The 27,338-nt window shown below is 43.6% G+C and overlaps 1 protein-coding gene across 1 annotated transcript; it reads right to left on the bottom strand.

Moving 5' to 3' along the window:
- Positions 1-1,237: 1,237 nt before the first annotated feature.
- On the bottom strand, positions 1,238-2,697 carry LOC123122408 (probable aquaporin PIP2-7). Its single transcript, XM_044542600.1, has 3 exons — positions 2,308-2,697; positions 1,766-2,202; positions 1,238-1,676 (listed from the first exon to the last, which is right to left on the bottom strand). Exons 1-3 carry the CDS (start codon positions 2,612-2,614, stop codon positions 1,545-1,547), a joined length of 876 nt encoding a protein of 291 aa, XP_044398535.1. The 5' UTR covers positions 2,615-2,697; the 3' UTR covers positions 1,238-1,544.
- Positions 2,698-27,338: the final 24,641 nt, after the last annotated feature.

Raw genomic sequence — 27,338 nt, 5'->3', positions numbered from 1 at the left:
GGCCAACCGCGACTAAAGGCCTTCGGGCCAGCCTGAGGACCTTTAGTCCTGGTTGGCCAGTCCAACCGGGACTAAAGCCCCTCCCGTCCGCCAGCTGTTGACCGAGCGCGCTGGGCCCAGATAGTTGGTCGCGGGTCTCCTCCCGAACCGCGACTAAAGACCCCTTTGGTCGCGGTTCGATTATTTTGGGGACTAATGGGGGTGTATGGAAGCCTCTTTTTCTACTAGTGTCATGTTCTTAGGGTGTGTTTGGTTGGGGAACGAAGTAGAATGGAATGGTTCCATTCCATTAGAATGTGTCGGTTCCGCTCCTGTGTTGGGTTGAAGATAATATGTGGAATGGAATGGTGACATTTCAGTGTTGACGAGATGGAATGTAATGGAATGGTGATAAATTATATGGCATTTCAATTGTATTTTTAGCATAAGTAATTTATAAATCCGCTCACAAACATACACAAAGTGGCCCATATCTAAAAAAAAATCTCAATTTGCATTTTCTCGGACATTTACAGTGATTGAAGATGAAACAAACACCAATTGATACGACTATATCCTCTTTGATCAAAACATAACTATAAACAAAAATAACAACTAGCTCATTCACATTGAGTAAAGGCATAAAGGAACAACATGAAGGAAGTGGCTCCTGCCAGTTATATCGGAAAATCGCGTCCTCCTCCTCTGGCAGATCAGGCCGCTACGGCCCTGCACTAGGAAGGACTTTGTTCGCATGGTCGCCACCGCCCATGCATCCCATAGATCAAGTCACTGCCGCACCCTCCATAGCACAAGGTACAACGCAACCGCTCGTCTCCTATGACCAGATATGTGGTGCGGCGCTGCTACAACTTCAATAGGGAGAGAGGGCGGCAGGGATGAGAGTGGTGACGACCCCAGGCAGGAAAGATTAGTGAGGAGAACCGCCAGACTCGGTGGAGACGGGAGAGTAGGAGCAGCGATTGAGATGGACAGGGGTTGGGGGCAAGTGCGTCAGGAGAGAGGTGAGAGTGAGAGGCCGTTCCACGTAGATCCACCAAATTGAAGAAACGAGTGTGTTCCAGATATTGATGGAATATTCTCTTTCGAAGAACAGTGGGTTCCAATTCGTAATCCATCCAAACGCGGGACGCGAACAGAGGTCGGACCGATGTCGTTCCATTGGATGAAACCAAACACACCCTTAGTAGTTATTCAGATTACACATTCTTTCTTTCTTGTGTGGGAATCCAGTACATATTAGCTAGTCAAATTGTTTTCTTGGGTGGTAATTATTCACGGACAACCTCACACAGCTGGGCAAATTAATCAAGTACAGACGCGCAAAAGTGGAAGAAACAAATACAGACGCGCAAAAGTGGAAGAAACAAATACAGACGCCACATGCATGCATGCCCATGCAAAGCTACAGGGTTCAACACAATACAATTTCACGATCGAGGCATACATCACGAACATATAGTTACATATAGCCAACCAAATTAAATTAGAGCCAGGATATGCATGAACGAGCTTCGACCGATCACACGCAGTATATTTGATGATTAGGTTCGTGCGGTGGCGGCGCCGGTGCTCCTGAACGAGCCCAGCGCCTTGGCGGCCTCGCCGCGCAGCACGAACCGGTGGTACAACGCAGCCACCGTCGCGCCGAGGAGCGGCCCCACCCAGAATATCCACTGCATGCAACAAAAGAAACCAATAAGATGAGTATACGAACGTTCATCCGTACGCGGTACGCATGGACATCGTGATTTTTTTTACTTACGTGGTCCTTCCATGCCTTGTGCTGGTTGTACATGACGGCGGCGCCGAGGCTCCTGGCCGGGTTGATGCCGGTGCCGGTGATGGGTATGGTGGCCAGGTGCACGATGAACACGGCGAAGCCGATGGGCAGCGGCACCAGCACGGGGATGAAGGAGTCGCGCGCGGTGCGCTTGGGGTCGGTGGCGGAGAGCACGGTGTACACCAGCACGAACGTGCCGGCGATCTCCGCGCCGAGCCCCGCCCCCACCGAGACGCCGTCGGCCACCGAGTTCGCGCCGCCGCCGAGGGTCTCGTAGCTGGCCCCCGCGATCCCCTTCACCATGCCCGCGCCGCAGATGGCGCCGAGGCACTGCGCCACGATGTACAGCACCGTGCGCACCAGCGACAGCTTCCTCCCCACGAACAGCCCGAACGTCACCGCCGGGTTGATGTGGCCACCTGCAGCAGTACACTCGACAGTTCACGTATCGAATCGTATCCATGTGTGGGTTAAGTTGTTCTAGGGAGATGGACGTATGCATATGTGCGTGCGTGCGTGCGTGCCTGAGACGCCGCCGGTGCAGTAGACGAGGACGAAGATGGTGGCGCCGAAGGCCCAGGCGACGCCGAGGTAGCCGACGCCGGTGCCCGGCTGGGCGGCGGACTGGCTCTTGTAGCCGATGACGGTGGCGAGGCTGACGTAGAGGAAGATGAGCGTGGCCACGAACTCGGCGATGACCGCGCGGTACAGCGACCACCGGGTCAGCTCGCTCGTGTCCAGCAGCGGGGCCGGCGGCGGGTCCCAGTAGGGCGCCTTCTCCGCGGCCACGTCGGCCGTGTCGCCGCCGGCGATCACCTCCTCCTTGGACATGGTTTGAGCTAGCTAGCTAGGCGCAAACTTTAGTAGCAAAGCGTACGTGTTCGTCTGCTGACGCGAGCAGAAGGGCTGATGAACGAGGCTTAAATAGGCAGATGCCAGCTCCTGTGCTCGCAGGGCAGCGATGGACGTACGTGCCAGATTTTTTCAAGAGGTTCTTTCCTTCCCGACCACTCCTTGCGTGTTTCATGTTTTGCACTGTACAGTAATTCTGAACTTCTGATCGTGTAAATCGCTTTCGGCGCTTGATTGATAGCGAGAGTATATACATTGCAAGTGATTGGAGAGATGCTCAGCATGGGCGTTTTCACATTGCAGCTGAATGTTTGCACTGTAAATTTGAGTACGATTGCAATTTGCAATGGTGCGTCCAAATTTCGATTCGACCGCGCGGGATTCCCTGCTTGTCGCGTAAGGGAGCGAGAGGACCTGCTGCGCCGGCTCCTTATCCACGGCACGTGCAAGAAAATCTCTGTCGTCCTCCGTCCGTACGTACACGGATGACTATACACCCTGCCACAACGACGGGTGGCGACTGGTCGAATACGTACACCGTATTTCGTAGTCGAAGCAGAGGCGCGCCAAGGCGGCCGTTTTCCCGGCGAGTGGGACACGCGGGCGGGCCGGGCACCCCACGAAGATTCTTTTTCCGACGCCGGCTTTGCGTTGGCCCGTCGTTATTGCGTGAGCAAGTAAAAAAGGAAGCACGTTTTGGGATTCTCCAGGCCCGGTCCAGTATACGCTGGTGTGTGTGACAGCCAACCTTCCAGATACACGGCCCGCCCGTCCAGCAAGTTTTTTTGTTGATGCAACAAGTTTGGTCACACACACAAACTAAATGTTTGTCTAAAAAAACTAAATACTTGTGTCAAAAAAATAAATATAACCTTTCCAATATTCCACCCCAATGAACCACCACCACCGTCCGTCACCTGCTCGACACCCTAGCGTGATGGAATGCAATGCCCAAGCAAAAGTAAGCATCCGCTAATTGCAGGGCTAATTGTTATATAGCATCTGTAAATATTCCATGGGTTTTCACTGTTTATATGAGTATCATCGTTATCATGTGATTGTTTAGTACTCCGTCTCCAAAGAAATCTTATAAGCACTCCCTTTGTTGTATTTCTTTACAGAGGGAGTACTCATTCGAGGTGTTGTGGATACTCAATCTCAGACGTACATCAGTGTGTGGATTGGACCCGGCAAAACAGAACATTGTTGTATGTCGCTGCTGAAACCAGTCCTGAAACCGAGTCAACTACTGGGTACACAGGCGCAACAACGTTGATGCGAGGCATGGACACTTTCGTTGTTCCATTCCATGCAAGTAGAAGATTAGCAGGGCCGAACCTCTCGATGATTCGTGATGCGCGTGGAGAGAGCGGGTAAGTGAAGCAGATGTGCTTGGGATCTTTCCTTTTTTAGTGAAAGAGGATTTTCCCTCCAATTTCATTTATAGAAACCAGAAACATGAGTTTTAGTTCAATAGAAAGTAGAAAACATGACGCACATAACCAGGCATGACAACCAAAAGTTGCATTAGAAGACAGTGGCACGCTGGCCAGAAAGAGTCATACACATCACCAAACTTGACTAGAAACTAAAGTCTATCCAAAATATGCCAGCACCGTCGGAGCTCCAGGGAGGGGGACATCAGCATCCCAGTCTAAGAACGTCGGGTCCCCATCCTTGTGTCGTGCGATACACTTCACTTGCAACCTGCACTACCAGCCTTGCCCCCAGCATCAGCATTCTTTCCTTTGATTGTTTTATCTGCAAAATAGCCCAATCCGAAATCCATTTGCACATCAGTAAAACTACAGTCAAAGTATCATGATGTTTCTTTCTATCAAAGATAATATCATTTCTACATTTCCACACCGCCCAGAACATCGCTGAAATGCCTACCAGCACTAGTTTTTTATTGATTTTGCGAAAGGTTTAGATCCACCTTCCAAAACAATCATGTAAGTTGACAGGCACACATTGTAGATGAAAAGCACATCTGAGTAAATTCCAGATCAGTCTAGCAACAGAACAAGAGAAAAATAAATGATCAATACTTTCATCTAGACCACAAAAAACACAATTTTTGTTACCTTTCCACCCTCTTCTCAAAAGGTTATCTCTAGTAAGGATACTTTTCCTATTTACCAACCAAAGAAAGAATTTGATTTTAGCTGGGACCTTCACTTTCCACATAAATTTCTATGGGAAGCCGCTTTCACTTTTCACCGGGTGAAGATATAAAGATTTCACCGAAAATTGTTTATCAGGGGAAAGCCTCCACATAGGGATATCTTTTCCCCCATACATTCTAACTTCCTCACATCTACTTTTCAAAGATTCCCACAAATCCTTAGTCTCTCCATACATAGTCCCGCGAAAGGAAAATTGCCTCCAGCCTTTATTGATGGCTTCAAATACAGAGATGTTAAGATCATTATTGATGTAGTATAAACTTGGAATATGCTTCTTTGAGAGGTTTATCATCTACCCAACAGTCCTCCCAAAATCTAGTGTTTTTACCATCCCCTATTTTTTTAACATGCTGATAAAATAAATCTTTGATTTTCAAGAGACTAGACCAAAAATGAGAATCCCCTTTTTTTCCTTTTAATGCCGAATAAGCATTTTCCTTTGACATACTTGGTAAGGAAAATCTCTTGCCATAATCTAGTGCCACTTTCCAATTTCCACAACCACTTAGCCAGCAAGGCTTTATTAAACAGGTCTGCAGCATATTTTCCAGTTCACTAGATGGTATTTCTTCTTGTCTTCATCAACCTGCCACCAATCTAGCCCTATAGAAATCAACTTTCTTCCTCACCCCCACATGTAGGGGGTAAAAGGACATCATATAAATGGGCATATTAGTACGACAGGACTGGACAAGAGTTACTCTTCCAGCTATATTCAACACCCTCCCTTGCCAACACGCACATGTTTATTCAATCTTCTCAGTCATCATTTTCCAAAAGCTATTTTTCAATCTGATATCTGAAACTGGGAGTCCCAGATATTTCAGAGAGATAGCACCCAACCCAAAAGTAAAAAATTCCTGATGTAAAGTAGATTTATTAGATGCCTCTCCAAATAGGCATATTTCACTTCTATGAAAATGTATAGTTAGCCCAAACATCTGTTCAAAGCAGTGAGAATGAACTTGAAATTCCGAGCACTATCTTCATCATCTTGTAAGAGGAAGATAGTGTCATCCACGTATTGTAACATGTTGATTCCTTTATAAACATTATCAGATAGAACACCTTTAATAAATCCCTCTGCCTTACCACTATCCAGAATAATAGCTAAGGCATCAGCTGCCAAATCAAAGAGCAGTGGAGACAAAGAATCTCCTTGCCTTAATCATTTATGAGTTTTAAAGGAAATACCAAGTTGATCATTAACACTAACACCAACATGTCCCACTATCATTGTGTGCATAACCTAGTCATACCATTTATTTAGGAATTTTTTTGATTTCAATATCTTATAAACAAAAGGCCATTTAATTTTGTCATATACTTTTTCAAAATCCACTTTGAAAAGCATAACACTTTGTTTTTTGACATGGATTGAGTTCAGAGTCTCATGAAGAATGACTAGACCTTCCATGATATATCTTCCCTTCACAAAAGCATTTTAGTGGGAGCTATAACAGGATTTACTATCTTGTCAAGCCTATCCATTAAGAACTTTTTTAAAGCTAACATTCAATAGAGAAATTGTTTGAATTTCTAAATCTGTCTGGCATCTTTTGTTTTAGGGACTAGAGTTATGATGCCATAATTGCTTCTAGAAATATCAATTTTTCCTTCATGATAATCATTAAGCAAAGCCTTGAGATCCCATTTATCCACTTCCAAAAAGTGTTGATAAAAATCAATAGCGAAGCCATCAGGGCATGGGCTTTTATGTTTTTTTTTCATAGAGGAAACCACATCTTGTAGTTCTTCCATAGAGAAAGTCCTAATCAATTCATCAACATCAAATGTAGGAATACCAGTTGCATCTTGAATGTCAAGAGTAATGGTGGAAGTGTCTTCCTACCCAAAAAGTTTTTTATATAAATTGGCAATATACTTCATCAAATTTTCCCCTCCCTCAATCACCCCCTCTTCATGTTCAAGGGAAATGATTTTTTTCCTCCTCCTCCCTTTCACCTTAGCATGGTAGTATCTAGTGTTGTTGTCCCTTCTCTAATTTCTTTATCTTATCTCTGAAGCCACTTGAGTTCCTCTTGTTTGAGCAGATCATTTAACTGTTTCCTCAAGTCCTTTTGTAGATTTCTATCACGAGCAGAAGCCCCATTTGCTCAGCATTTTTATCTATTTCATCTAATTGCCCTAACAACTCCTTCTTTTTTCTATAAGTAGCATTAGCATTAAGGCTCCACCCTTTAATTTTCTTTCTTATAAGTCTCATTTTGAAGTGCCACCTTTCAATGCAGGATCCCACACAGGGGGTGTTCCAATGTTTTATCGCAAAATCTTTAAACCTCTCTCCCAACATTCAGGAATTTTCAAATCTAAACACAGGGTAGGAGGGAGTATGAGCCCGGTATCTAAGATAAGAGGAGTGTGGTCAGACACCTCTCTCTCAAGAGCATGAACAATAGACAGAGGATACTTCCCCTCCTAGTAAGGACAAATGAAAACTCTATCCAGCTTTTCATAGGTGGGATCAATGAGATTATGTAAGTGCATCTAGTGCCACCCCTAGATGGTTTTGGAGTATTGATGACAAACCTGGTTGAGGGACTAATGTGTTTGTGAGAATTGCAGGATAACACATGTAGTAGTCCCTCATTGATTCGGTTTACCTACTGGAGATGACCCCTAAAAATGTGTGATGACATTGAAGACAATGGTGGTATGTGAAGATATTCACAACGAAGATTATGACTCGAGAAGACATTCACGTGAAGACTATGGAGTGCGAAGACATAGTTGTTTCGTAGTTTCCTTTTCTTCTTTGTTGAGTCATAAGAACCACCGCACTGTTAAGTGGGGTCCAAGTGAACAAAGTCAGAGTGACTGAAGTGATGCTCAACCAAATCCTATGTCTTCGAGCAAAGACAATGAGAGCAAATCTTATCCAGAGCTGGATGAGTCAGCTTTACTTGTATCCCAATCAAGTTGCCGCGTGTGTTTGAAATCTAACCGTTGGACACGTGTCAGTTCCTTAGTGACCCAGGGTAATTTCAGACAAATCAGGTCGGGTTGCGTCCTGGCTATAAATAGCCCACCCCCTACACCATAAATTGGTGGCTGCTCAGAGTTAGTGCATGACTTTTGTCGTTTGAGAGCAACCCACCTCCGAAGCATTTCAGAGAGAGATCCTTGCGAGGACAAACCCAAAACACCCAGAGCCAAAGAGTGTTAGGCATCACTGAAGTCCTTCTGTCCGCGTGATCTGAAAACTTGTTACACTTGAGGACTGTGAATCCTCCAGCCGGTTAGGCGTCGCGTTCTGAGCATCCAAGAGTCATTGTGGATTGCCGGTGAACGAAGTCTGTGAAGGTTTGGAAGTCGACCTTGAAGACTTACCAGAGTGATTGGGCGAGGACTAAGTGTCCTTAGCTCAAGGGGAATAAGGTGAAGACGCGGTCTTCTGAGTTGAATCTCAGCCTCCCTAACCAGACGTACAGTTGTCACAGCAACCGGAACTGGTCCAACAAATCCCTGTCCTCACCAAGCAACTGGTTCTATCTCCTCCCTCTCTTTACTTACTGTTTGTCTTCGTGGAGTCATTGCCTGCCTGCCTGATCTGTTTGACTTCACTGCGTGACGACTATTGTTGTTTGGCTTCGCACTATCTTCCATCCTGATCCTTAATTACTACCTAGCTGCTAATAGTCTTCGTGCTTTCACTTCATTGCTTACTTGACTATGGCTTGAATAGTGTAGTCTACCTTCCGCTGCATATCAATAGGCTCATTTCTATCATTTGTCTTCAAAGCCCCCGTGTATCAATAGTTGATAACTACCACTTTCAGATTATTAGCCCAACTAAAATATCTACCATTAAGAGGAAGCTCTCTTAATCCAGCTTGTTCAATTATAGCATTGAAAACAAAACTCTAATGATCATTATCAGAGGGATTGTTTTTATCAAAGTTGTACCTAATAATATTGAAATACCCCCAATCACACAGGGTAGAGGATTATCATGGTAAATCCTAGATAGTTCAGCAAGATAAGCTGGCTTGCCATCATTTTCTACATCTCCATACACAGTTTTAAGTTCCAATGAATTTAGAAATTTTATCATATAACTTCAGTCTTATACAATACTCCTTTTTCTATATGCTCAATCTCAAAGATGTCATTGTTCACTCCTACTAGAATGCCTCCAGATTTCACCCTAGGTCCAAGTTGTTATTTATATTTCCTTATATCATGATAAATGTTTATTATTCATGCTAGAATTGTATTAATCGGAAACTTGGTACATGTGTGAATACATAGACAAACAGAGTGTCCCTAGTATGCCTCTACTAGACTAGCTCGTTAATCCAAGATGGTTAGGTTTCCTAATGATACGTCTCCATCGTATCTACTTTTCCAAACACTTTTTCCCTTGTCTTGGACTCTAACTTGCATGATTTGAATGGGACTAACCCAGACTGACGCTGTTTTAGGCAGAATTGCCATGGTGTTACTTTTTGCAGAAATAAAAGTTCTCGGAATGACCTGAAACTTCACGGAGAATATTTTTGGAATATATAAAAAATACTGGTGAAAGAATCAAGAACAGAGTGCCCACACCCTGTCCACGAGGGTGGGGGGCATGCCTACCCCCCTGTCTCGTGGGCCCCCTGAGGCTCCACCGACCTCAACTCCAACTCTATATATTCACGTTTGGGGAGAAAAAATCAGAGAGAAGTATTCATCGCGTTTTACGATACGGAGCCACCGCCAAGCCCTAATCTCTCTCGGGAGGGCTGATTTGGAGTCCGTTCGGGGCTCCGGAGAGGGGAATCCGTCGCCGTAATCATCATCAACCTTCCTCCATCACCAATTTCTTGATGCTCACCGCCGTGCGTGAGTAATTCCATCGTAGGCTCGCTGGACGATGATGGGTTGGATGAGATTTATCATGTAATCGAGTTAGTTTTGTTACGGTTTGATCCCTAGTATCCATTATATTCTGAGATTGATGTTGCTATGACTTTGCTATGCTTAATGCTTGTCACTAGGGCCCGAGTGCCATGATTTTAGATCTGAACCTATTATGTTTTCATGAATATATGTGAGTTCTTGATCCTATCTTGCAAGTCAATAGTCACCTACTATGTGTTATGACCCGGCAACCCCAAAATGACAATAATCGGGACCACTCCCGGTGATGACCGTAGTTTGAGGAGTTCATGTATTCACTAAGTGTTAATGCTTTGGTCCGGTACTCTATTAAAAGGAGGCCTTAATATCCCTTAGTTTCCAATAGGACCCCGCTGCCACGGGAGGGTAGGACAAAAGATGTCATGCAAGTTCTTTTCCATAAGCACTTATGACTATATTCGGAATACATGCCTACATTACATTGATGAACTGGAGCTAGTTCTGTGTCAACCTATGTTATAACTGTTGCATGAGGAATCGCATCCGACATAATTATCCATCACTGATCCAATGCCTACGAGCTTTTCACATATTGATCTTTGCTTAGTTAATTTACCGTTGCCACTGTTACAATTACTACAAAACTGCTACTGTTACTTTTGCCACCATTACCGTTGCTTCCATACCACTTTACTACTAAATACTTTGCTGCAGATATTAAGTTTTCCAGGTGTGGTTGAATTAGCAACTCAACTGCTAATACTTGAGAATATTCTTTGGCTCCCCTTGTGTCGAATCAATAAATTTGGGTTGAATACTCTACCCTAAAAAACTGTTGTGATCCCCTATACTTGTGGGTTATCAAGACTATTTTCTGGCGCCGTTGCCAGGGAGCATAGCTCTATTCTTTGAGTCACTTGGGATTTATATCTGCTGGTCACTATGAGGAACTTGAAAGACGAAAAAACCAAGATTTATCCCTCAACTACGAGGGGAGGTAAGGAACTGCCATCTAGCTCTGCACTTGATTCACCTTCTGTTATGAGTAAATTTGCGACCCCTACACATGCTATTGATTCTGATAGGTCGCATGTTATTGATGATGCCACTTCTGCTATGCATGATACTTATGATGAAACTACTTCTATGCTTGATAATACTGTGCCATTAGGTGAATTTCTTGATGAACAACTTGCTAGGGCTAGAGAATGAAATTATTGAAACTGATAATATTGATGAAAGTGATGATGAAGATTCTCCCCCTGGATATGAATTGCCTGTTGTGCCCGAGGGTTATGTTATGGATGAAGAAACTGCTAGAGACTTTCTTGCTTGCAATGATAGATATGATCTTAAGAAATTATTAGCTAAGCTGAAAGAAAAGTCTATGAATGCTGGAATGAAATATGACCCTTCTTTTGCTACTTCACCTATCTATATTTCTGATAAGGATTATGATTTCTCTGTCGATCCTGAGATAATTACTTTGGTTGAATCTGATCCTTTCTATGGCTATGAATCTGAAACTGTTGAGGCACATCTTACTAAATTAAATGATATAGCCACCCTATTTACTCATGAGGAAAAAATTCGTTACTACTATATACTTAGGCTATTTCCGTTCTCATTAAAGGGTGATGCTAAAACATGGTTTAATTCTCTTGATCCTGGTTGTGTGCGTAGTCCCCAGGATATGATTTATTACTTCTCTGCTAAATATTTTCCCGCTCATAAGAAACAAGCTGCCTTAAGGGAAATATATAATTTTGTGCAAATTGAAGAAGAGAGTCTCCCACAAGCTTGGGGGAGGCTTCTCTGATTACTTAATGCTTTGCCTGATCATCCTCTCAAGAAAAATGAAATACTTGATATCTTTTATAATGGACTAACCGATGCTTCCAGAGACCACCTGGATAGTTGTGCTGGTTGTGTTTTCAGGGAAAGAACTATTGATCAAGCTGAATTTCTATTGAATAATATGTTGAGTAATGAAAATGATTGGACACTTCCTGAACCAAATCCTAAGCCAACTCTGAAAAAAGGGGTATTCTATTTCTCAGTACTGAAGATATGCAAGAGGCAAAGAAATCTATGAAAGAAAAGGGTATTAAAGCTGAAGATGTTAAGAATTTACCACCTATTGAAGAAATACATGGTCTTGATAACCCGACACAGGTAGTAAAGGTAAATTCTCTCTATAGATTTGATGAAGGTGATATTCCTTGTTATAAGTCTGCTAACCAATGCTTAGATGAGTTTGATAATTTTATTGTTAAACAAGAAAACTTCAATGCTTATGTTGGTAGACAATTGAAACGCAATGCTTATATCATTGCACAGTTGAGTGATTATATGTCTAGAGTTAAAGGTGAACTTAAACTTATTAGTAAACATGCTTCTATGGTTACCACTCAAGTAGAACAAGTGCTTAAAGCTCAAAATGATTTGCTCAATGAATTAAATAATAAGAAGAATGATAATGCTGTTAGAGTTATGACTAGAGCGGGTAAAATGACTCAGGAACCTTTGTATTCCGAAAGCCACCCCTAAGAGAATTGAGAAAGATTCTCAGAGAACTAATGTTGATGCACCTAGTCCTTCTAAAAACAAGAAAAAAAAGATAGGACTTTGGATGCTTCTAGTGAACCTGTTGTTGACACACCTGAGAATCCCAACGATATTTCTATTTCTGATGCTGAAACACAATTTGGTGATGAACATGAACCTAGAGATAATGTTAATAATGATGTTCATGTTGAGGCTCAACCTAGCAATGACAATGAGGTAGAGATTGAACCTGCTGTTGATCTTGATAACCCACAATCAAAGAATCAACATTATGATAAGAGAGACTTCGTTGCTAGGAAGCACGGTAAAGAAAGAGAACCATGGGTTCAGAAACCCATGCCTTTTCCTCCCAAACCATCCAAGAAAAAGGATGATGAGGATTTTGAGCGCTTTGCTGAAATGATTATACCAATCTTTTTGCGTATGCGTTTGACTGATATGCTTAAAATTAATCCTTATGCTAAGTATATGAAAGATATTGTTACAAATAAGAGAAAGATACCGGAAGCTGAAATTTCCACCATGCTTGCTAATTATACTTTTAAAGGTGGAATACCTAAGGAACTAGGAGATCCAGGAGCACCAACTATACCATGCTCCATTCAAATAAACTATGTTAAAACTGCTTTATGTGATCTTGGAGCCGGTGTTAGTGTTATGCCTCTCTCTTTATATTGTAGACTTCATTTGAATAAGTTGACACCTACTGAAATATCTTTGCAAATGGCCGATAAATCAACTGCTATACCTGTCGGTATTTGTGAGGATGTGCCTATTGTGGTTGCAAACGATACTATTTTAACGGACTTTGTTATTCTTGATATTCCCGAGGACGATAGTATGTCGATTATCCTTGGTAGACCCTTTTTGAATACTGCAGGGGCTGTTATTGATTGCAACAAAGGCACTGTCACTTTTCATGTTAATGGTAATGAGCATACGGTACACTTTCTGAGGAAACAACCTCAAGTCCACAATATAAATTCTATTTGAAAAATTCCAACTATTACTATTGGAGGTTTTGAATTTCCTCTTCCTATTGTGAAGAAGAAATATGATCTTCTTATTATTGGGGACGTGCATATTCCCGTTGAGGTAACCTAGTGCTATTCGAAAATTCTCCAGTTTCATGCGATTCGGAATGAGTTTGTTAACAAGACTTGATCAACCTTGTTAAGTGGATTCCTTTTGATGAGCATGGGATGGATGAAGTTAGAAAGCACAACCTTCTGTACCCTCCGTTTACTTTTTGTTATTTAGATTAAATAAAGCAAAAATAGTATTTTCTGTCTGTTTTCTGAATTATCCTTGCAATAAAAATACCGCAAAAATAAACGTTCTTCAAATGTCTCGAAAATGAAATATGATTTTTTGTAGAATATTTAAGAATTATTGGCACTTAGAACACACCAGGGGGACACACTGATACGTCTCCAATGTATCTATAATTTTTGATTGTTCCATGCTATTATATTATCCATCTAGGATGTTTTATATGCATTTATATGCTATTTTATATGATTTCTGGGACTAACCTATTAACCTAGAGCCCAGTGCCAGTTTCTGTTTTTTCCTTATTTTTGAGTATCGCAGAAAAGGAAAACCAAAAGGAGTCCCATTGACCTGAAACTTGACGGAGCTTATTTTTGGACCAGAAGAAGGCCATGGAGTAAAGGAGTTGGGCCAGAAGAGTCCCGGGCTGCCCACGAGGGTGGGGGGCGCGCCTCCCTGCCTCGTGGACAGCCCGGAGACCCCTCTGACTTGTTCCCGACGCCAAAACCTCTTATATATACCCAAACTTCCAGAACATAACCTAGATCGGGAGTTCCGCGCCGCAAGCCTCTGTAGCCACCGAAAACTAATCTAGACACGTTCCGACACCCTGCCGGAGGGGGGAATCCCTCTCCGGTGGCCATCTTCATCATCCCGGCGCTCGCCATGACGAGGAGGGAGTAGTTCACCCTCGGGGCTGAGGGTATGTACCAGTAGCTATGTGTTTGATCTCTCTCTCTCTCTCTCGTGTTCTTGAGGTGGTACGATCTTGATGTATCACGAGCTTTGCTATTATAGTTGGATCTTATGATGTTTCTCCCCCTCTACTCTCTTGTAATGGATTGAGTTTTCCCTTCGAAGTTATCTTATCGGATTGAGTCTTTAAGGATTTGAGAACAATTGATGTATGTCTTGCATGTGCTTATCTGTGGTGACAATGGGATATTCACGTGATCTACTTGATGTATGTTTTGGTGATCAACTTGCGGGTTCAGTGACCTTGTGAACTTATGCATAGGGGTTGGCACACGTTTTCGTCTTGACTCTCCGGTAGAAACTTTGGGGCACTCTTGGAAGTACTTTGTGTTGGTTTGAATAGATGACTCTGAGATTGTGTGATGCATATCGTATAATCATACCCACGGATACTTGAGGTGACATTGGAGTATCTAGGTAACATTAGGGTTTTGGTTGATTTGTGTCTTAAGGTGTTATTCTAGTACGAACTCTATGATAGATCGAACGGAAAGAATAGCTTCGTGTTATTTTACTACGGACTCTTGAATAGATTGATCAGAAAGGATAACTTTGAGGTGGTTTCGTACCCTACCATAATCTCTTCGTTTGTTCTCCGCTATTAGTGACTTTGGAGTGACTCTTTGTTGCATGTTGAGGGATAGTTTTATGATCCAATTATGTTATTATTGCTGAGAGACCTTGCACTAGTGAAAGTATGAACCCTAGGCCTTGTTTCCTAGCATTGCAATACCGTTTGTGCTCACTTTTATCATTAGTTACCTTGCTGTTTTTATATTTTCAGATTACAAAAACCTATATCTACCATCCATATTGCACTCATATCACCATATCTTCACCGAACTAGTGCACCTATACAATTTACCATTGTATGTGGTGTGTTGGGGACACAATAGACTCTTTGTTATTTGGTTGCAGGGTTGCTTGAGAGAGACCATCTTCAACCTACGCCTCCCACGGATTGATAAACCTTAGGTCATCCACTTGAGGGAAATTTGCTACTATCCTACAAACCTCTACACTTGGATCTACAAGAAGAAGGTTGTGTAGTAGACATCAAGCAGTTTCTGCAGCCGTTGCCGGGGAGGTGAGTGCTTGAAGGTATATCTTTAGATCTTGCAATCAAATCCTTTTGTTTCTTGTTTTATCACTAGTTTAGTTTATAAAAGAAAACTACAAAAAAAATGGAATTGAGGGTGCCTCATATGCTTCATCTTTTTAATATCTTTCATGAAAATAAGGATTCCGATAATTGTGCTCAATTGCTAGAGGAAGAATGCATTAGAATGTTTGGCACAAAATCTTTGAATGATGAGCATGATTGCAATGTTGTTAGTATGAACTCTTTGAATATCCATAGTACTAATGATGATTGCACTAGTCATGATGAAAATGTCTCTTATAAGCATGTCAATTTTTGTGGAGTGCATAGAGTTTGCAAGTACACACCAAATAGGGAAGATAGATTTTGCAAGATGCATAAGTATTTAGAAACTAAATGGTTGCAAGAGAGGCTAGATGCTTGTGCTGGAAATTTAAAATTTCTTTGCCATCCTTGTGAACTTTGCAATGAACGTGATCATTTAAATCCCCAATGCAAATTGTTTCATGATCGTATCGTGTCCAAAAATTGTGATGTCTTGATTTCCCTTGCGCATCATAATGAACTTAGTTTGATTTTGGGTTATGAAGAAATGAAACGTATAACTAAAGATATGCCAGAATTTGTCCTTGATAAAGTTCTTGATTATGATCTAGAAGAAATTTTTATGTATTGTGCAGTGAATTGCATTGAAAATCCTTATATTTCCAATTACATAAAGAAAAGAAAACAAATAGAAGATGAAGAGAATACTAATGAAAGGGAAGAGACTTCCCAATATCCTCCTATTATTTCTTGTGATGAATCAGGTAACGAGGAGGAGCTTTCTATTCAACCAATCTCATTAATAAGGAGCTCAAAGGAGAGGGTTAAACCCACACATGATGTGAAGAAGAAAAAGAAAATACGGAGAAGCAAAGGTAGAAAGGTATCTCTCCCAAATGACTATTACTCATTGTGATGATGATAATTGCTATACTATTGGTGCTATTCGTACTATTAATGATGAGAGTGATTATGCTTATGATATGAAAAGGCCCAAGCTTGGGGATGCTATGTTTGATGAGAATGACGTGTTTGAGAATATATTTGCTGCAATTAATGTTTGTCCCAAGCTTGGGGCTGCTATGTTTTATGAAGATGATATTTTTAACCTCCCAAGTTTTGATATGCAAATCTATTATGATGATAGCATGCCTCTTATTTATGATGATTATATTGATGAAAGTGGGTTTGGAAGAGTGTCAACTTTAGGAAGTAATGATCCCACTATTTTGGAGGGTGTTGAATCTTATTGTGATAATTATGAAAGTGGATTTGGAGAGGTCATGACTTTATTTAGTGATGAATCCACTATCTCGGAAGAGGTTCCAATTGATTATGATGAGAACAAAGTTGCTACTTATGATGATTATTGCGATGACACTTATGCTATAAAAAGTAGTGATGATTATATTTATAAAACTTGTCATGATTATGATTACCCTTTTTCTGAACATTACTCTTTTAATATGGAAACAATTTATAGTATTCGATTTTCGTATGATACTCCCAGTATTCCGAATGAGAAGAATTTTGCTTATGTGGAGAGTAGTAAATTTTCTATGCTTGTAGATCATGAAAAGAATGCTTTATGTGATGGCTATATTATTGAATTCATTCATGATGCTACTGAAAATTATTATGAGGGAGGAACATATGCTTGTAGGAGTTGCAATAATATCAAGTTTCCTCTCTATGTGCTTAAAGTTTTGAAGTTATGCTTGTTTTGCCTTCCTATGCTAGTTGATTATTGTTCCCATAAGTTGTTTCCTCAAAAAATCCCTATGCATAGGAAGTGGGTTAGACTTAAATTTTCTAGTCATATTCTACATGATGCTCTCTTTATGTTTCAATTCTTATCTCTTATGTGAGCATATTTGAAATTATCATACCTAGCTAGGGGCATTAAATGTTAGCGCTTGTTGGGAGGCAACCCAATTTTATTTTTGTTCTTTGATTTTTGTTCATGTTTAGTAATAAATAATTCATCTAGCCTCTGGTTAGATGTGTTTTTATGTTTTACTTAGTGTTTGTGCCAAGTAGAACCTTTGGGAAGACTTGGGTGAAGTCTTTATGATCTTGCTGTAAAAAACAGAAACTTTAGCGCTCACGAGATTAGCTGTCATTTTTTACTGGAGAGTTCTTTTAGGTTGATTCTTTTTGAAGATGATTAATAGACAAATTACTCAGGTCCACCAATTTATTTAAGAATTGTTGGAGTTCCAGAAGTATACGTTTGATGCAGATCACTACAGACTGTTCTGTTTTTGACCGATTCTGTTTTCTATGTGTTGTTTGCTTATTTTGATGAATCTATGAGTAGTATCGGAGGGTATGAACCATAGAGAAGTTGGAATACAGTGAATATTACACCAATATGAATTTATAATGAGTTCACAACAGTACCTAAGTGGTGGTTTTACTTTCTTATACTAACGGAGCTTACCAGTTTTCTGTTGAGTTTTGTGTTGTGAAGTTTTCAAGTTTTGGGTAAAGATTCGATGGACTATGGAATAAGGAGTGGCAAGAGCCTAAGCTTAGGGATTCCCAAGGCACCCCAAGGTAATATTCAAGGACAACCAAGAGCCTAAGCTTGGGGATGCCCCGGAAGGCATCCCCTCTTTCGTCTTCGTCTATCGGTAACTTTACTTGGAGCTATATTTTTATTCACCACATGATATGTGTTTTGCTTGGAGCGTCATTTTATTTTCTTTTGTTTTGATTGCTGTTTGAATAATATCCCAAGATCTGAAATTCTTAAATGTTAGAGAGTCTTCACATAGTTGCATAATTATTCGACTACTCATTGATCTTCACTTATATCTTTCAGAGTAGTTTGTCATTTGTTCTAGTGCTTCACTTATATCCTTTTAGAGCACGACGGTGGTTTTATTTTGTAGAAATTGTTGATCTCTTATGCTTCCCTTATATTAGTTTGAGAGTCCTAAACAGCATGGTAATTTGCTTAGGTTATGAAATTAGTCCTAATATGATAGGCATTCAAGATGGGTATAATAAAAACTTCCATATAGAGTGCATTGAATACTATGAGAAGTTTGATACTTGATGATTGTTTTGAGATATGAAGATGGTAATATTAGAGTCGTGCTAGTTGAGTCATTGTGAATTGAGAAATACTTGTGTTGAAGTTTGCAAGTCCTGTAGCATGCACGTATGGTAAACGTTGTGTGACAAATTTGAAACATGAGGTGTTCTTTGATTGTCATCCTTATGAGTGGTGGTCGGGGACGAGCGATGGTCTTTTCCTACCAATCTATCCCCCTAGGAACATGCGCGTAATGCTTGGTTTTTGATGACTTGTAGATTTTTGCAATAAGTATGTGAGTTCTTTATGACTAATGTTGAGTCCATGGATTATACGCACTCTCACCCTTCCATCATTGCTAGCCTCTTCGGTACCGTGCATTGCCCTTTCTCACCTTGAGAGTTGGTGCAAACTTCGCCGGTGCATCCAAACCCCGTGATATGATACGCTCTATCACACATAAACCTCCTTATATCTTCCTCAAAACAGCCACCATACCTACCTATTATGGCATTTCCATAGCCATTCCGAGATATCTTGCCATGCAACATTCCACCGTTTCATTTATTATGACACACTTCATCATTGTCATATTGCCTTGCATGATCATGTAGTTGACATCGTATGCCACCATGCATAATATTTCATACATGTCACTCTTGATTCATTGCCCATCTCGGTACACCGCCGGAGGCACTCATATAGATTCATACTTTGTTCTAGTATCGAGTTGTAATCTTTGAGTTGTAAATAAATAGAAGTGTGATGATCATCATTAATAGAGCATTGTCCCAAAAAAAGGAAAAAAAAGAAAGGCAAAAAAAAGGCCAAAGGAAAAAAAGGCCAATTAAAAAAAAGGGGGCTAAACAAAAAAATAAAAAAGGAGAAATAAAAGGGACAATGCTACTATCCTTTTTCCACACTTGTGCTTCAAAGTAGCACCATGATATTTATGATAGAGAGTCTCTTATTTTGTCACTTTCATATACTAGTGGGAATTTTTCATTATAGAACTTGGCTTGTATATTCCAACAATGGGCTTCCTCAAATGCCCTAGGTCTTCATGAGCAAGCAAGTTGGATGCACACCCACTTAGTTTCTTTTATTGAGCTTTCATACATTTATAGCTCTAGTGCATCTGTTGCATGGCAATCCCTACTCCCTGCATTGACATCAATTGATGGGCATCTCCAAAGCCCGTTTATTAGCCGCATCAATGTGAGACTTTCTCCTTTTGTCTTCTCCACACAACCCCCATCATCATATTCTATTCCACCCATGGTGCTATGTCCATGGCTCACGCTCATGTATTGCGTGAAAGTTGAAAAAAGTTTTATAATACTAAAGTATGAAACAATTGCTTGGCTTGTCATCGGGGTTGTGCATGATTAGAGCATTTTGTGTGACGAAAATGAAGCATGGCCAAACTATATGATTTTGTGGGGATGAGCTTTCTTTGGCTATGTTATTTTGAGAAGACATAATTGCTTGGTTAGTATGCTTGAAGTATTATTATTTTTATGTCAATATTAAACTTTTGTCTTGAATCTTATGGATCTGAATATTCTTGCCACAATAAAGAAGATACATTGATAAATATGTTAGGTAGCATTCCACATCAAAAATTCGGTTTTCATCATTTACCTACTCGAGGACGAGCAGGAATTAAGCTTGGGGATGCTTGATACGTCTCCAACGTATCTATAATTTTTGATTTTTCCATGCTATTATATTATCCATCTAGGATGTTTTATATGCATTTATATGCTATTTTATATGATTTTTGGGACTAACCTATTAACCTAGAGCCCAGTGCCAGTTTCTGTTTTTTTCCTTGTTTTTGAGTATCGCAGAAAAGGAAAACCAAGCGGAGTCCAATTGACCTGAAACTTGACAGAACTTATTTTTGGACCAGAAGAAGGCCATGGAGTAAAAGAGTTGGGCCAGAAGAGTCCCGGGCTACCCACAAGGGTGGGGGGCGCGCCCACCGCCCTGGGCGCGCCTCCCTGCCTCGTGGACAGCCCGGAGACCCCCCTGACTTGTTCCCGACGCCAAAACCTCTTATATATACCCAAGCTTCCAGAACATAACCTAGATCGGGAGTTCCGCCGCCGCAAGCCTCTGTAGCCACCGAAAACCAATCTAGACCCGTTCTGGCACCCTGCCGGAGGGGGGAATCCTTCTCCGGTGGCCATCTTCATCATCCCGGCGCTCTCCATGACGAGGAGGGAGTAGTTCACCCTCGGAGCTGAGGGTATCTGTCGTTGTCAAAACCGGCGGATCTTGGGTAGGGGGTCCCGAACTGTGCATCTAAGGTCGATGGTTATAGGAGACAAGGAACACGATGTTTACCTAGGTTCGGGCCCTCTCTATGGAGGTAATACCCTACTTCCTGCTTGATTGATCTTGATGAATATGAGTATTACAAGAGTTGATCTACCACAAGATCATAATGGCTAAACCCTAGAAGCCTAGCCTGTATGACTATGGTAATGAGTATATCCTTTCCGGACTACACCCTCCAGTTTATATAGACACCGAGGGGATGTAGGGTTACATAGAGTCGGTTACATAGGAAGGAATCTTCATAGTTGATCGCCAAGCTTGCCTCCCACGCCAAGGAGAGTCCTATCCGGACACAGGTACAGTCTTCGGCCTTCATGTCTTCACAACCCATCAGTCCAGCCGATGGATAACAGGCCGGACGACTGAGGACCCCTTAGTCCAGGACTCCCTCAGTAGCCCCTGAACCTGGCTTCAATGACGAGGAGTCCGGCGCGCAGATTGTCTTCGGCATTGCAAGGCGGGTTCCCTTTTTTCCAAACTCCAAGATAGTCTTCAGATGTAATGATTGTATCCGGACTTGTATACACAACTGCACAGGATATAATATTTCACGAGTCCAATCCGCCGACAACTTTTTGGTAATATGACATCACGCATGCTTGGCCATTATTTTCGAACCGTTAGCTAGCCCTTCGTCCCACGTCTCGAGACGTGGTTTTATTGGCATGTCTTATCCAAGCGGAGATCGTGTCTCCCCTTTTTTAAGGGATTCTTATCAACCCGGACGTGGGTAACCCAACCATCGCTTGGGTACAACTCCTTGGGAATAGGCCAGTTTTTGAGGCCCAGGAGGAGACGTTCGATATTCGCGGCCTTCATATAGGGGTACAGACCCGTCTTTTTCTTTCACGCTTGCTTCTTCTTCAACCCTGGCTACCCCGAGTTCCAGCACCCGGGTTTCAATTTCCACAAGCTCCAATCATGTCCTGATCCAGCCATCAAGGCCGGTGGGTGGCTTCTTCTGTCACGCAAGGAGATATTGCAAAGCTTCGGGCGGCGAGGTATCTGACCGCAGAAATCCTTCATCGGCTTCCTGCCTAGGGGCAGGTTATTCCCACCCCTAGATTCGGCGAGAGGGTCGTGTTCGTGTCCCACTTCCTCCTCGGGTTAGGGTTTGCACTTAACCCCTTCGTCCGAGGGCTCATGTTCTATTATGGGCTAGATTTTTCATGATCTGGCCCCGGACTCTATTCTTCTTATCTCGGCGTTTATCGTCACGTGCGGAGCCTTCCTCCGAACTCCTCCGCACTTCTGCTTGTGGCTCAAGACCTTCGATGTGAAGCCGCAATTGATAGAGGGGGAGCAGGCAGAGTGCGGTGCTGCCACAGTGAGCAAGCTTGCTAGCGTTGTTTGGCTGGAAGGATCATTTGCCAAATCTTCCGATTAATGGCAGCAGGGGTGGTTCTACATCACCGAGCCCTGTGGCTCCATGTGGGCAGCTGCGCCCGCATTTCAATCCAGCCCCCCAATTCAGCTTGCATCGTGGATTAATAAGGGGTTGGACTAGGGATCAACGGACGAGGTGCGAGCTCTGCAAAGTCGCATCCGAAGCCTCATTGAGAGGGACATTAATATCGTCAATGTTGTTCAAGTAATGCTAGTCCGTCGGACCCTGCCGTGCCAGCGACGGCCTCTCCACCTGTGGGAGTTCAATCCAGAAGGGTCGCGGACTCTTCAGCACTTCTTCGGCACTACGCACGAAGGAATGTGGAGGTTATTTTTCAGGAAACGAAAGCAATGGCCGGACACCACCGAAGATATCGGCCTAGACTGTAACCATCCGGACACCCCGGTAAGTACCCGTTTGCCGAACACTTCATAATCAGATACCCAGTGGCAAGACACTGACCGAATCATCCTTTTTCAGGGCTGGATAAAGAAGGTGGAACGGATTAGGTGTCCGGCTCCCCTTCCTGAAGACTCAGCTAATCTTGTGTTAACAAGGATGCTGGCGTCGGCACCATACCAGGCGCCGGAAAGGGAGGGCAAAGAGGAGAGCGAGAAGACCCGGGATGACCTTTGTTCCGGAGGTAAGTCGGATACTGAGTCCAGAGAAATCGACCTTTCCTCGCCTGAAAACAGAGGCAAAAGAGGAGCCAGTATCCCTTCTCCGAGCAGGAGGAAAAGGGCCGCCTCCGAAGGTTATGAGGGGCGATCCCCCAAGAGGGGCAAGATGCCACCGTCGAGCGGCTTGGGTTTGGAAAGCGACGCCGTTGGACAACCCCAACATGGGGACAAGCCTTCGACCAAACCGTAAGTGAATCCGGGGTACTTTGATAGCGTCCCGCTGCTTTCCCATTACTGAAGATATATACATAACGTGTCCGTGCATTTTTACAGGTCAGCACAGAGTTTTTCTGGGCAATCCTCTTCTTCGGGAGGTCTCCTCCCAGAGATGATGGAAAGCGAGACGCCTCCCCCGACCTCCTCGCCCAATAAGGCGGACGACTCTGAAGTGTCATCGCAGAGGGTTTCTCTTGATCAACAAGCTACGTAGGGGATGAAAGAGGCAGCACCCGAAGGTGGATCTCCGACCGTCCGGGATTCTGGGGCCAATAATAAAGGCCCCGGACTGTCTGGCTTGCAGCCGACGATGATTCTGGAGACAGGTGAACGGGTTCCTTCAAATGATGGCCGTGCTCCTAGAGCGGCTTCCGAAGACCCGGCGGCTCCGGATATATTGTGGGACATGTTGCGAAAAGCATCTGTCTCGGGGGAACAACGTACCTTGATGGGTACAGTAGTTGAGAAGATTTTGTCCGCGAAGAGCGGATTGAATGAAGCCTTCATGAGCCTGCTAAAAGGCTTCGAGGTTTGTGATATAATGTTTTCAGCTATGTTTTATTTGCAAAGATGCACCTGTGTATATGTAGTAGCCCCTGAGACTCGGGTTGGCTTCCACTGGGAAGCGAACGGAGGATCAAAAAGAATTACTCAATGACTAATCAGATGAACTTGAACACAAGCTGCCTCCCCGTTGGCTACTTCCCGGACTATGGATATTGTCGAGCTGCAGCGGAAGCTTGATGTAGCAGGGGATGACCTTGCGTTAATCAATATGCGTCTTGACGAGTCGCAAGGTATGTATTCGGGGCAATCCCCTTACATTTTTGTGGTATAAGCATGATGCTAAGATTTATATGCTGGAATGTCCATGGCTGCAGATGGTGCTGCCGCCGTTGAAGTTCTTCGAGCGGAGCTGGCCCGGTGTAGCAATGCGGTTGCCGAAAAGGCATCGGCTGACTTAAAAGCCAAACAAGCTGCACGGTGCCAAGACAAGGAGAAAATATCCACGATGGCGCTCGAACTGAAAAATGCTACTGGCCGCTGTGAATTTCTGGAGAAGGAGAATGAAGCCAAAACGGCTGAACTGGACAAGGCCTTACAAGAGGCGAGAGAAGCGCGGTCGGAATCCAGAGCAGCCCGTGAGGAGATCCGGCAAGCTGGGGAGATTGCGGCTGGTGAACCCTTTCTGCTACAGACTAAGTTCGGCGATCCGAACTATGCTCAGCTTGACCGAGTGTGGAGTTCTCCGGACGAGTTTTTAGACTTGCCGAAGAGTTCTTCCGATGCGGCGCAGTATTATCAAGCGCGAGAGGGGTACGCAACGGAGAAGCTTTACTGGTCATAGTTTGGCGGATCAAAGCGCCCTCTGTTGCTGAATGAACAGATGTCCCAATGGGCCGAGCTTCATAGGATATCCGGCGCTGCCATGAAGAACGTCATAATCCGGTTGTGGCCAACTGAGCCTGTTCCGAATAGCTACTTCTGTTTGGTGCAAAGGCTTGTTGACGCGGTGCCGCGTATCAACGCTGTGAAGCGTTCGGCGTGCATTGAGGGTGCACAGATGGCTTTTGCCCGAGTCAAGACATTTTGTGGGAAGATGAAGGCCATTGATGTTGCGGCAAAGAATCCACCCAAGGGCGAGGACCGTCCTGAGCTGGAGCATTATTTTGAAGACGTCCTAGAGGCCGCCCGCTTGATAGAGGGTCAGTGCTCGAAAGACATAATGTTCGAGTGAGGTGTATGAGAAATGTAAAAGACAAATTTATAGTTAATCTATTTATATGTTTTGCTCGAAAAGCTTGTATTCCTCCTGTGCGGCCGTTTTAATATAATCTGAAAGTTTTCCAGTCGTCGGCTTCAGCCCCCTGGTAGGAAGTACGGGGGTGTTCGGAAAAGCATTTAATCACTCTTTATCCAACGTCTTTGTCCATGAAGGAGGTGATAATGCGACGAACCAGGCAATCGGACTATAGGGCGTTAACACTTTCACTTAGCCATAGGAGTTTTATGGTGGGACTACGACATAGCCCCTGGTATGTATGCGGCGTATTATAATATGGTGCCTTACATATTTGATCTGAAAAGATCCCTCGTGTGACACGGAGAATCGCTAAAGATTCCAATAAGTCTTCAAGTGGTTGACCAGCTCTCGCCACATCATGATAGTCAGTTTTCGGCTTTCTCTACTGAGGTACTTGACCAGATGAACCGGAAGCACAATCGCAGTAGTTCTCCCTTTACTACCCTAGCCGATGGAGCAGAACGTAGGGTAGCAAGCACAGGAGCCGGGAAGCCCACCTATTGACCCAAGACAATGATTCGGAGCTGATGCATATAAGGCCAAACTTGCGACGCCGAAGTACGGTATAGAGTCGTTCGGACTTTTGTTGGCAACTCATTTGTTCCCATACCGAGCCCCTGGCAGGTTATGCCAAGGTATATCTGTGAAACAACCATGGGAGCCATATTTATTGGCAAAACAACACAGATGATTAATTCAGATACTGTTTACTGGGAGCTGAGCGATATGCCAATGATTACTTTATATATATATATATATATATATATATATAAGCCACCACCCCGGCTATTTGACATGCTCGGGGTCAGAGGCAGAGGAACAGGCATAGTACAAGCTCGAAATAAAGAGTGCGGTCTACAAAAAGTTGTTTTGGACCTCCTGTCGCACATCTGCGTCGCCAGTCCTCGGCGAGGGGAATCCTTGATGGAAGTAGCCCCTTAGGTGAGTGTACAGATCCGAACTCCGATAGAGTCAGTTTTAGATGTTTGTCCTGTTCGTCACCTATTTTTAAGAGATAGTGAAGGAAGAAATAAAAAGAGAATAGATAAAAAATGTTACGGGAATGCTTGCAGGCTTGTCCGTAGTGTGCTTCCACGAATGCCCATGGTATCTTGAGTGCGTAGTGATGTATGCGCCGTACAAATTTTGCAGGTGTACGAGGTGGGCGGCGGAAGCCGGACTGCTATTTCTGCTCCGGGAGTGGTCGATCCTTGGGTGGAAATTGCTTCTGACCCTCGGTATTTTGTTGGTGAACCTCTCCGTCGTCCCTGTCGCCTGACGGCCTCCTCCCCTTGTGTTCGGCGTTGAGCTTGCCGGCCTGCTTAAAGACCCAGCAGTTTTTGTTGGTATGATTAGCTGGTTTATCGGGGTGGCAATGAATCTAGCAGGGTCGGTCCAATATCCTGTCCAGGTTGGATGGTTCGTCTCGGTTCGCCTTGAATGGCTTCTTCTGTTGACCGGGCTTGGGATTGCTGAATCCGGCGTTGACCGCTATGTCGTGTGATCTTTCATTATCATTGCGACTGTTGTGTTTGCTTCGTCGTGGCTTGCCGTTGTCGTCTTGGATTTTGGAAGTGCCCGGGTCACTGGCGCTGTTGCTTCTACGAGCGAGCCAGCTGTCTTCTCCCGCTCTAAAGCGGGTCATTAGAGTAGTAAGGGCTGTCATGGATTTTGGTCCTTCTTGACCGAGGTGGCGTGCAAGCCATTCGTCCCGGACGCTGTGTCTGAAGGCCGCAAGGGCTTCCGCGTCCGGACAGTCAATGATTTGGTTCTTTTTGACTAAGAACCGAGTCGGGAGCTCCCTGGCTGACTCTCCGGGCTGCTGGACAATTTGACTTAGGTCATCGGCATCCGTTGGCCGGACATATGTTCCTTGGAAGTTGTCAAGGAAGGCTTCTTCCAAGTCTTCCCAGCTGCCTATGAAATTTTCAGGCAGGCTGTTTAACCAGTGCCGAGCTGGCCCTTTTAGCTTTGGTGGGAGGTATTTAATGGCGTGGAGGTCGTCTCCACGGGCCATATGGATGTGGAGGATAAAATCTTCTATCCATACCGCTGGATCGGTTGTTCCGTCGTATGATTCAATATTGACAGGTTTGAATCCGTCAGGGAATTCATGATCCATTACTTCATCAGTGAAGCAAAGAGGGTGTGCGGCGCCTCTATGTTGGGCCGCACTGCGACGTAACTCCGAAGGAGTCCATTTGCGGTTTTCGGCTCGGGCGTGGCTAGGTTTGTCACGTCCGAATATGTAGCCATCACTGCGTGTCGAGGCATGCCCTCGCGATCCGTACATCGATCTTGCGAGTCCTGCTCTACTGTCCAAGTCCCATCGAAGGTCGTCTGTACAACCATGAGCTGTGTTATTCTTGCCTTTGCGGCGAGGTGGGGCGGTCTGGTGTTCGGCTTGAGTTGCCCCTTTATCCCGACAG

Source organism: Triticum aestivum, chromosome 5D (genome assembly GCF_018294505.1).
Source record: "Triticum aestivum cultivar Chinese Spring chromosome 5D, IWGSC CS RefSeq v2.1, whole genome shotgun sequence".
Lineage (NCBI taxonomy): Eukaryota > Viridiplantae > Streptophyta > Magnoliopsida > Poales > Poaceae > Triticum > Triticum aestivum.
This window is presented reverse-complemented; position numbering and strand designations above follow the sequence as displayed.